The 12,026-nt window shown below is 32.2% G+C and overlaps 1 protein-coding gene across 1 annotated transcript; it reads right to left on the reverse strand.

Annotated features, from left to right (window-relative positions):
• Window positions 1-724: 724 nt before the first annotated feature.
• Window positions 725-4,354, reverse strand: LOC105329355 (T-box-containing protein TBX6L). The gene is made up of 7 exons (XM_011430576.4): window positions 3,927-4,354; window positions 3,347-3,614; window positions 2,978-3,174; window positions 1,991-2,110; window positions 1,615-1,661; window positions 1,259-1,357; window positions 725-982 (listed from the first exon to the last, which is right to left on the reverse strand). The coding sequence occupies exons 1-7, from the start codon at window positions 4,325-4,327 to the stop codon at window positions 879-881; spliced, it is 1,236 nt and encodes a 411-aa protein (XP_011428878.3). The 5' UTR covers window positions 4,328-4,354; the 3' UTR covers window positions 725-878.
• Between the last annotated feature and the right edge of the window lie 7,672 nt (window positions 4,355-12,026).

The following is a 12,026-nucleotide window of genomic DNA, read 5'->3' on the forward strand; positions in this document are numbered from 1 at the left end:
TTTTTTGTATAAGATATGTTTGAAAATAAGACTAATCAGTCAAAAGCTAGTGCAATTTTTGCGTTGTGAATCGCTAGCTTTTAATATGTACGGAACTGTTGCTCCCAGTTCGTACCTGTTTTTAGTGTTTTTTTAAAATGTTTTTAGTCCGGAGATACAAACCTACAGCTAGCTATAGCCTTTTTGCATCTTCCAAGTCAAGGGTTTCTGATCCGCTCCGCTCTACATAAACCCTTGACCGAAAAGACAATACATATGCAGGTTAACGATTACGCCATCTAGTGAGTGTACTCATTTTGGAACTTTTGTGATCTCTTGTTCTGACCAAACAGAGAATGCGTTATAAACAGAAACAATATAGCAACATGGCTGCTCCAATAAACAAAATCGAATTTGTAGAAAAGATGGATTCACTCGGACTAAAGACCGATAGCAGTAAGTAAATTACCTACTAGTCCGTCTCAAATTTATTTGACAACGGTTAAACAATCAATGCACACTTCACATCATTATTGAAACAACGTTTCTTATTGGATCATGCAAGCTTGTATGACACCAACCAGCGTACGATGTTTCTAACCCCATTAAACTATGCCTAATCGGTCAAGGGTTTATGAAGAGTCGAGCGGATCAGAAACCCTTGACTTGGAAAGATGCATTTTTCCGAAAACTCGGAAGGAATTGAAGTGTATTAAAAACAAACAAAATCAGAATATTTTCTCCACAGACGATATTTATTGCAATGAAAAATTAACATGAAAACAATACAATAGCAATCTATTCTTCACCATGATTTTCCTCTAGCAATTCTCGATTTAAAATATATACATATCCTTGTTGCAAGGAATTCTCTTCTCTACAGAATATGATTCCACCTGCTACAATGTCTCAAAATATTGCCTCACTGAGTTGATGTCCAGATTCATATTGCGAGGACATGATGGAGAGGTCGCCATGTTCAAAAGATTCCTCACAATTGGACCTAAATGAAAAGCAAGCAAAACATATAACAAAACGAAGTTTTTTTTATCGTTGTGTCATATATAATACCGATTTATGATGAAGCATTTTTCTTTGTCAAACACACCCCAAATTGATAACAGTAAACAGAATACAATGTATTGTCTTGTGAAATATTCGCTTGTCCTTCAATAACCTTCCCAGAATTTCAATTGACAGTCAACAGAATTCAAAGTATTGTCTTATGAAATATACGTTTATCTAATTTAGTTTATGGAAAGTATCATATAAAACTTACAGACTGGTAACATGCACCATAAGTTTCCATCCGCCATTGACAGTTCTGTTTGAGTGCCTTGATCGTTCTTCAATTCTGATTTTTCGGAGATTGACAAACCTGAAAAGACAAAATAATTCTAGATTGTTAAGTTTATGTCAGCTATTTTTAAAAAAAAAGAAAACTAAGGAGAGAAAGACCCTATGTCTTTAAACATGTCATTTTAGTACATAAAAACTATTCAAGCTATTTCTCTCCCAACCATTGAATTCAAAATTAATTACTTTATATATATCTCCAATAACACAGCTTTAGTCATTATGTAACTTTGTTTGTTTAAATGTGTCACTCGAAAAGTTTTAGGTACGTGTACGTACTTGGTCTCCGTCTGTCGTGTTGCAAGGCCGTCGATTGTGGCGGAAGTCTGAAATGTAGAATTAGTTACTTATAATGTTAGCTTTATATACTGTAGCATTTTGATATTATACATGTGAAAGCTTTCAAGGAAAAATAAAGTAAGAAAATAATGTCAAATCATTTTTAGAATATAAACTTGTTGAAAATAAGTATATATTTTTTGGTTTTTTACATTCTTCATCTTCGTTTTAATGAATTTAGTGTATTGAAGTATTGATAATTAATTGAGGGTAATTTCCTTTTAGTGTATATTATACATGGTGTGATGGAAAATACAATCATTGGATAGTCAGTACAAAATAAAGAATATACCTTATATGATTTTATAAAACTCACTGTATGTGGTGAATATCATCAAAGCTTTCCGTGAACACATCCATCCTTGATGTTGGGATTCTTTTGTTGTGATGTTGATTAATCTTCTTATCAGAAAGAGAAACTGAAGGCTTTTTCATTCTAAGAAGTAACACAAATAAAGATTAATTTAAAATAATAAAGGTTAGTTTCGATTATAAATAATCAAATAGAAAACACTATGCATTGCAAAAAATAATAATTCTGCTATCGTGAAAGTTGACATATCAATTACTGTGGTTTCATCAATATTCGTTGAATACCAATTTTAATGGATTTCGTGGTTACGTTGATCCACGAAATTAAATGTTCATTGAAGTGCCATTTCTATTCACACTTTGCATTGACAGGGTCATTAATATTAATGAAACCAAAGTATATCAAGCATCCTTTCCCCCTAATAAGCTATTTTCTATCCTAGCTTATCCCTTTCCATCCATATAAAGGAATAAAAGATAAACAAATGTGACTAAAAATGATTTTATCAAATAATGTTTATCTGTAATAATGTACATTTTTGTGGTGAAGATTTAATAATAGTTTATCATAGGTATATGTAGTGCATGCATTTGATTAAATCTCTTATTACCATTAGAATGAAACCAGGTTACACGTGCGTTCTTGCATAAAGAATATTTAATAGACTCCCTGCTTAGCAGGGAAGGATCTGATTTTTCTAATCATTGGATGGTCATACGTGCGTTTATTTTAATTAAAACAATTATTTCATTTGCAAACTGTATAGACCTTCTTCCTGAAGTGTCTAAATCAACATGACAAACACGTGATCTGTCCTTGGCCGTTGGGTGTATAAACTGTTATCTTTACTCAAAATGTAGAAAAAATGTAAAAAGAAAAAAAATCAATATTTTCAGGAAAAAAAACAATAAACAGAAATACAGCGGTATATCATCGTTTGGAAACATATCTTGTTTGGGATACTCATGCAAAACGTAGGATTTGATTTACCTGCTTTTGGGGTACCGGAAGGCTTTGGAATATGGATTGCTCTTGATCTTCAGCTCTGTGACCTCCCTATTGTTGTATGCTGTAACTGCTACAAACGTCGATACAGGAATTGGAATTTCAAGCACAGAAAATCTGTCCGTCTTGTGTTTGATGAGAGATATTCTCACTAAATACTTCTGAAGGGTTCGGAGAGTGAACTGTAAATTGATGCAAAGATACGCAACAATCAACTTATACTTAAATGCTACATGTCAAATGCTACGTAGACAAACCCAATACGATCTTATCGAAATATCAATTAACACATTTATAACCAATAAAGCAAGGCATAAGCCATATTTCTAAGAAGTGACTAAGAAAACAACTTACGATTCCACATTGACAGCTAGGTTGGTTTGAAAGTTTCACATTCTGGAATGATATGATTTTGTCCATCCATTTCGACCCAATTTGTGGAGAATCTGGATGCTTGAAAAAGTTGTTATTAAAATCTTGTTCAGCTTCTCCAATAGCTACCCATTTGTTGTCCACAAATTTAAAATAATTGGTGTCAGCTGGGATTATATCAAACATTATGTCATACAATCCCGCAGGATCCAGGCCTTTCAAGGTGAACTCGACATACGGAAACATTCTCCTGAAATAAAATGGTTATCATATGTTACGAGGGATTATAAATAACTATTAAAGTCAATATATTTTGCTTTTGCAACGTCCACAGCTTATGGTAACATGCATATTGTTAAGGTACTCAACACATATCTCAACTCCAATCTATGAAACTACTTGCACATATTCATATATAGGACGTGAAACCAAAGAATTCATGTAAGAAAATTGAAGAGAGAGACCAGGACAGAAGGATGTTGGATAAACGGTGTTTAGGAGTATGTTTCAATGATAAAAGATCTAAACCTTATTTTAAGTCATACTATCTACACATACATACCGTCCTGTTCTGTTGATAATCATTTCAGTTCCTAGTCTGTAGAATTTATTCCAAAGGTTGCCCTTTTCCAATTCTAGCGATACGGAACCGTTTTGCAAAGGCGAAAACGTATTTGTTGCATTCCCTCTTTCGGTGTCCTCATACTTGCTCTCAGACCCAGAGGTGTTTGGATACCCTGAGGAACCTGAGGTAGACACCGTGTAGGTCTCTGTATCTGATGATTGTACCTCTAGGTCTTCTGACGAAGAAACGTTGGAAGAGGATGTCAGTGTATTGGAAAGAGACCAATTCATCCTCGGAGATGAATAGGATTGATAAGTTTCAAAGCGCCGCCTCTTTGCTGCAGTGTTTCTTTCTTCTTGATCATTCTTTTCAAGAACGAGATAATCTGTGTAGTCCATTGCAAATGTGTTACCTAAATGAATAAATAAATTGATATTAAACATAGTCGATTGCAATAGATTCTTAAACAAATTGTTAGAGTACAACATGGACAATTACGAAGAAACATTTAAAAATATCTTATAAGAATTTTTGTAACTGTTATGAAACCCAAGTAATTTGTAAAAATGGTTTTGAATAGTGAAATGTAGTTACATTGAGATACTTAACTCAAAACTTATTTAATTGCAAAAGATAAACATTGCGTATGATTTAATGATATGAAAAAAAGAAATTCAGATATGTCATATCATTTCATGAATAAATGTTAAAAAATTTTACTTACTTGTGGTCCTGTCAAAGTTTTGATTTTATGTAGATTGATGCTGCCTATGTGAAATAAATAGATTTCGCGAAATAAAAACTGCGTAATTTCCTTAATGAAAACTCGCTATTCCGCCTTTAGAAGGTTCTAGTTTCTAGTGTTTGCAGAAAACATGGCAACTGATTCGCTAGATTTTTAAAGCATTTTTACTTTCAACGCCTACAAACCAGATTAAACTGCTGAAACTGTTAACTTAATATAATTGTTTGTCGGATTTTTTCCATATTTGGAATCATGCCATTACACAATTATTCGATATTTCATTATAATTAACACTAGTATATGTAGAACTGCGTAGATAATTCCAGAAAGGTTACTACGTTCGCAAGAGTTTAATGAGGACGAGTGGTCAGCTTGCCTGTCAGGTCTCCCTTTAATATTTGTAGATATGATAAGCATTACAATAAAGTAATATTCATTAAGGTTAATTCAAAATCTTTATTTCTTAAATTTTTTATCATTGAAAACAATACCGTCTCAAAATGGTCAATATCACCCAACCCTCTTAAAGATTACGTCTCTATTAACTTGTGTATTACCATTCTTATGAATTAGACACGAAATACAAAGCGTACTGCGTTTCGCTTTAGGTATTTACATGTACATTTACTGAGTGGGTTTTTAAAGCAAAAAAAAACCAGTTAAAACTTTAAAGTCACGATTTTCTTGCATTTGTTTAAATCAGAAAAAGCAAACCAGAATGTACAGTATTATCAATATTCCTGAAATACATGTAACTACAAAATAATTTGCTGTCAAATGTCTTTATATTAATACCATTGCCAATCTATTGTAGTCTCTTCATTTCATTTCTTGGCATTAGTTATAAGAATTAAAGTATTTTTTATACCATTTGCAGCATAAGAAATTATAAAGAGAATGAATCATACAACGTTACAGATTATCTTTACTGGTTTTGGTTTTATATAATCTATGAGTATTGATTTTGAATTAAATACGATATTCGAAACAAGCAAACAAATGTAGCAGAGCAAGAATGTAGTACATGCATTTAAATAATTACAAGAAATCATATTGACGCAGGCGTCAAATAGGCCACAACAGTATAATTGTTCTATGAATCACTGGTTGTTTACATAAAAACACACCACAAAGAAGAAAATAGAATTGGTGGTTCTAATTTTTATGGTAAATTTTAATATACTTTCAGCAACTTGTTTTGAAGTTTAACATTTTACTATTATCATTAAGAATCGAGTTCGTTACTGTAAGCATTTCTAACGGAAATTGTATGATCATTGCCATAGTGTGAAGTAATGGAGAACACATTGGTTTGTACTTTACTCTAATACAAAGTTCAAATCATCATTTTTTTTCTCTTGGAGATGACGTATTTCAAACCATTTTGGTTTTTTTGTTGTTGCATTGTATTGAATGAAAACTTAATGCATTAGTTTAATATGATTTCAAGGGACCACAAGATTAAATAGAAATGGATTAGTTCAAATTTTCCAGTCAATTCAAATTTTCATTTCTGTCATATTTTTGCGTAAATTATTGATATGGATGTCATTTCATGATATTTTCTACCACATTGTACATGGAAATATAATAAATACACACACAAAGTCATTTTATTTGACACGACACATAGAAATTCAAATATATCATTTATATAGAATTTAATGACATTCAGGTCTTTAGTATTTCAGGTCTTTAGAATATCCCGCATACCGATCCTGATGCATTGTTTTGGAAAGAATGAAGAACTCCGAAATTTTCCGAATAGATTATAGTCTCGATAAAAACGCGCCAAACACGACAATCTACTAAGTATGACCTACTTTTCATTTACGAGTAAAACAAAAATTATGTGATATTTTCTAAAAGACATAAAACATATTTCTACATGCAAATTTACTTTTAATTCATAAAAATAAGCATAATATTAATTCTATTAAAAAAGAACTATCCCGCAGAAACGCAGTAACAATATTTAAATGTATATCAAATTATGGACCGCCTTCCGGCGGCCCGTAATAATATAATTGACGGTCATTAGACTTTTCACATTAAAAGTTATTGTATATCGTCAGTTTTCTTTCATTGATTAACCGTAAAATATAACCAATGATAAAACATTTTCTTAATTATGAAAACGTATTAAATGATTAATAGTTTCAATATGAAAAAGTTTGAAGTCGCCAGAAGAACAAAACATTTGAAAGAATTTTTTTAAATTATAAACTGTGCAAAAAGTGTTTAATCCATTAGAGGCTCTAGAAAACGTGTTTCTTTCTTAAGAGACTCTGCGAAAGTATGAACAGTTCCTTCTTAGAGACTTTGCAAAAACTCTTTTTTAATGTGGATTCTGTACAAATTGTCATTCCATAATAGACTCTACAAAGTTTTTTTCTCATATTATAGACTCTTCAGAGGAAAGTGCTTTCATCCTTTGCAGAAAGCGTTTCTTCCATTATTACCCTGCAGAAACTGTTACTTTCTTTGCTAGAAATGTTTCTTCCGTATAAGACCCTACAGAAACTGTTTGAATTCCTTCCTTTGCTAGAAACGTTTCTTCTAAAAATTACCCTGCAGAAAGTGTTTCTTCCATTACAGACACTGAAAAAGTGTTTACTCTATTATAAACTCCCGCAGAAAGTGTTTCTTCCATTAAATACTATACATAAAGCGTTTCTTCCATTTGCACTCTGCAGAAACTATCTCATCCATTGCAGAAAGGGTTTTTTCTATTATAGACTCCTAATAAGAAAGTGTTTCTTCTATTATACACTCAGCAGAAACTGTCTCTTAACTCATTCGCTTCAGAAACTGCTTCTCCCTTTGCTAAAAAGCTCTCTTCATAAAATGATAAAAGACACTGCGAAAACTTTTTTTTTCCATAACAGCCAACGAAGAAAATGTTTCTTCTTCCTTTACAGACTCCAGAGAAGGTGTTTCTCTCATTATGTACTCCGCAGAAAGTGTTTAGTCCATGATTAACTGTACATAGAGTGGTTTTTCCATTTGGACTCCGCAGAAACTGTCTCATCCATTGCAGAAAGTGTTTCTTCCATTATAGACTCAGCAAAAACTGTTTCTTTAATTATAAATTCTGCAGAAACTGCTTCTACCCTTGCTTAAATGTATCCACAATAAAAAAAAAAACTCTTCAGATACTGTTTCGTCCATTACGGACACTAAGGAAAGTGTGTTACCATTATAAACTCCACAGAAAGTGTTTCTTCCATGATAGACTCTACCAAGTGTTTTTTTTAATCAAAGACTCTACATAAAGTGTTTCTTTCATTATAGACTCTGCAAAAATTGTTTTTTCGATTACAGACTCTACATAAAGTGTTCCATTATACACTCTGATGAAAGTAATTATTTCATTGTAGACTATTCAGAAATTGTGTCTTCCATTATAAACTATGCAGAAACGCTGAAGTAAGTGGGTTTTTTTTATACTAGACTCTGAAATTTTTTTTTTCCATTAAAGACTATGCAGAAATTGTTTGTTTCCATAATACACTCTGCCGAATATGTTCCTTCTTTACAGAATAAGAATGGATTTCGTAAAACAAAATAAAGTTTTGGAATAAAAATCCTTATTCACTAAACGTTTACAATGGTCAATTAATTAGTTCCTTTGCTGTTTAGTTGTTGCAAGAAATAGAAATTACCAATATTAAACATTGACGAAAAAAAGAATCCCATTTTCTATAGCCCCTTTCACAATTGGCGCACGATCAGAAGCGACTGAATATTCGTGCGACCGATAAAATTAGATACGAATCCTAAACTGTTGCCGAAATAATCGCATTTAAAAAAGTATTCGTACGAAATTCGCACGATCAAAACGAGCGTTGTAAGATGTAAACGCATTAAATCTTGCGATATATCTTGCGTCTATATGTAACTGCTGTACAATGAAAGCAACTGTTGAAAGATAATGCGATAAGATCGTGCGAGAGAGCAGGTGATCGGACGATGTAACGTGCGCCAATGCGATTGGACGTGCGATCATGCGTTCCATGGTACGAATGCTCGTGCGAGTCAGAGGGGTATATTTACCGCCGATTTCCGACGCTCTTCAGTAGACATAGTTGAAAGAGAGAGAAAACATGCCGCCCAAAAAGAAACAGAGATGCAGCAACATTTATTATTATACCTCAATATTCTATTATATTTGATTGGTCTAGAAAGTCACGTGACAGGGTGATTTCATAGGAATGAAGATGCCGATATGAGCATATGATGAAGACAGTATGATAAAATCAAAAATATTTAATCATTATGATTCTGATTCTTTATATATCACAAAACCAACTTAACTCTCTATGATTCGAAATTATGAAAGAAAAGTGAGACAGTAACAGAGGAAATCAAACAATCACGACGTTATTGCTATCAAAAAGTCAAACAATTTTTAGAAATCAACGTAATCAATCTATTCCCCCAAGGAAAACAAATTTCCCTCGGGTGATGCCCTTGGGAAATAAATGATTTTTCTTGGAGAAATAAATCTTCATTTTTCCCTCACCATCATGAAATAAATGTATATTGTTGAATTGTGGTCTGAAACAAAGATGCTTATACAGGGTTTATATACTAGTGGCAAAGCATCGCATATTACTGATAAGTCGTGTAATGATAGTAAAACGTTGCAAGATAACATGAGACATGTTGCGCAACAGTCTCATGGTCGCACAGTACGCGCTTAAACAACTGCGGTTCATATCGCGACCTTTAAAAATCGTGCTTTTGCGAGTACACAAAACGTTGTAAAACGTTCGTACTAATGTTCGTGCGTTGCACTGCGATGATTTGGATTGCATTTGTTCGCGTCTGAATAGTGTGCAAGTCCAATATTTTGAGAAGACTTGATACGAGCACTAAAACGCATGCAACGATTGCGAAAGCTCGTGCAACGTCTGCGAGAGCTCGTTTAACATATGAGAGAGCTCGTGCGAATCTAAAAAATTCCGATCGCAAAGCATTGTAAAGTGCGCGTGCGCCAATTGTGAAAGGAACTTATAGGAGAAAGGTTGATTATACGATATACGCAAAAGCTTTTGTCACTTATGATGGCAATTAACAGTTAACGGTTCGTCGTAGTTTCTTTAACATCACAACCTTGTTTCTTGACAATTTGTCTACAATATACGCAGTATTTTGCTTAGGAAAAAATGTCCTATCACCTGTGGTCTGTATGATAGGTACATTTATTATACATATGGTATATTATACCTAAGTCTTTACTCCTGAATTTAGAACTACAGAGTCAGATTTAACTACATTTACCATACAAACATTCTTAAATTGTTCTTTTAAAAAAAAGAAGATTAAAGGTAAATTATACCTATGTCTTTCATCCTGAACTCAGAACTACAGAATTAAATTTAATTAAATCTTCCACACAATAATTCTTCGTTTTCAATTGTTTTTGTCCGACTTTTTTCCCCCAGTTTCACATAACTGCATTTGAAGTGTATGCTTATTAATATTTGGACACATATACATCTTATTAAATCAAACAACTCCCGTCCTCCGAAAAGTAAAATGTGTGCATCATATAATCATAGTTTTTTTTTAAATTTAAATGTAAACAATTAAAGAAAGTAAAAATTTTTAAATTACAATACGAATAAGTCTGTTTAAACGGTTTTTTGTTTGGAGAATATATGCATCGGCAACAGCATTATTCGGAGTGTTTTTAAATCAATGAAATAAATACATGTATTATAAAGAAAGTTAAACATAAATAAAGTGTTCTTTAATATAATTAAGCAATTTCTAAAAGCATGTATTTCAAATATATGAGTGTGTTCATGTACGTGCAAGTGTTTAAAACTTTCAAATATGTTCAATAAGGAACAAAACAAGTGTATTTTATACAAATGTATCTAGAAATAGGAGAGTCGTTATTCTAGGATGGCAAACCTGATTGAACATCTGAAGCTGTTAACTTAATCATTTATTGGCTGGTTTTCTCCGCATTTGTTGACGTATTCTTACACACTGTCTCCTTGTAGGATTATAATCAACACTTAATACACCTAGAACTGCGTAGAAATTCCCGAAAATGTCACAACGATTTGGACATGCAAATGACTCATTCAAAGTAATTGGTTGTATTAAATTTGAGAGTTTTCTCTAAAAACGTTGAGATCTGTAAATGTATTATAATTTATCATGAAACCATTCAGCCCAAGTATATTCTAATTTAGACGATGGTACACATAGAAACCGATTTGAACACTCTCCACTTGGTATCTAGTTTATAGAACAGTGATGAACACTAATAATCTAACTTCGAAAAGTACCGAAAATCAGTATGCAAGCTTGTAGGGAATATTTGAAAGAAGACTGCATGTAAGGTACTGTAGATTTCAAATATACGACTACATAAATCAACATTGTACTGTTAAACTTGCCAAAAAAATTTCATAAAAACTTGTTCGTTTTTTATTAAGATTACCAAAAATAGGAGAGATCAAAGCCCATCTAATTTTTCATATTTTTTTTGGTTGAACGAAAAGCTAGAAATAAATCATATGTTACGTTCAAAAAAAAATTCAAGTGTAAAATATTCATACGATAACGTTAATTGGCATCATCAGCTGTCGTTTCATTAATTACCAAATTCTGAGTCAAAACTGAATAAATGCTTGCTTCTTGTAAAAGAACGGCCATTATATTATGATGATTAAGTAGAACTTTAAGAAAATAATTCCTGTCCATAAAATATGTATACGTATAAAGTGAAACAAACAAAACCAAATATTTCAGTAATCTCAATACTTTGATTCCTCATTGGTAACCGTAGCTCTTTGGCCAAACATTCGGTTGCGTAGTTTCGGTCGTATGCCATTACGCTTAATCTGTATGTGCTAACCACTTTAAAAAACCCAATCACTTGTTTAGGTAATGTCCAAAGCATGATAACCTTTTCTGAATTCTCTACGCAGTTCTGGATATACATATATGTGTAAATTAATATCAAATATGGAGATATTGTGTAAGAATATAATTACGAATACGGAGAAAACTATCAGATACTTTTTATATAAAATTCATTAGCAGTTCTTCTCTGTTATTCTGATAAAATATCTTTTGTACCATCTTCATTAAATCAAATTTTGTCCAATCAACCAAAGTTGGTGTATTTTTTCTTGATATTTCATTCGCCCTAATTTAGATTCAGTACAATAGAAAATATCTCCAGAATAATTTAAAATCATTAATGAATAGGCGACGTTTTTTGTTTTGTTTTCAATTAAAAGGTACGGTAGATTTTTTTTTTTATAAATTGTTCATATCTTTCAATATATTAAAAAAATAATATCCAACAGTTTTCGGCCTAGGTG

Source organism: Magallana gigas, chromosome 10 (genome assembly GCF_963853765.1).
Source record: "Magallana gigas chromosome 10, xbMagGiga1.1, whole genome shotgun sequence".
In the NCBI taxonomy this organism is placed as follows: domain Eukaryota; kingdom Metazoa; phylum Mollusca; class Bivalvia; order Ostreida; family Ostreidae; genus Magallana; species Magallana gigas.

Excerpts from the sequence above, each read along its gene's own strand:
- LOC105329355 (XM_011430576.4), bottom strand. The coding sequence starts at position 4,327 with ATGGACTACACAGATTATCTCGTTCTTGAAAAGAATGATCAAGAAGAA. Across the intron at positions 2,111-2,977 it reads TTCCGGTACCCCAAAAGCAG|AATGAAAAAGCCTTCAGTTT; the intron begins GTAAATCAAATC and ends GTTACTTCTTAG. Across the intron at positions 983-1,258 it reads ATGGTGCATGTTACCAGTCT|GTCCAATTGTGAGGAATCTT; the intron begins GTAAGTTTTATA and ends CTTTTCATTTAG.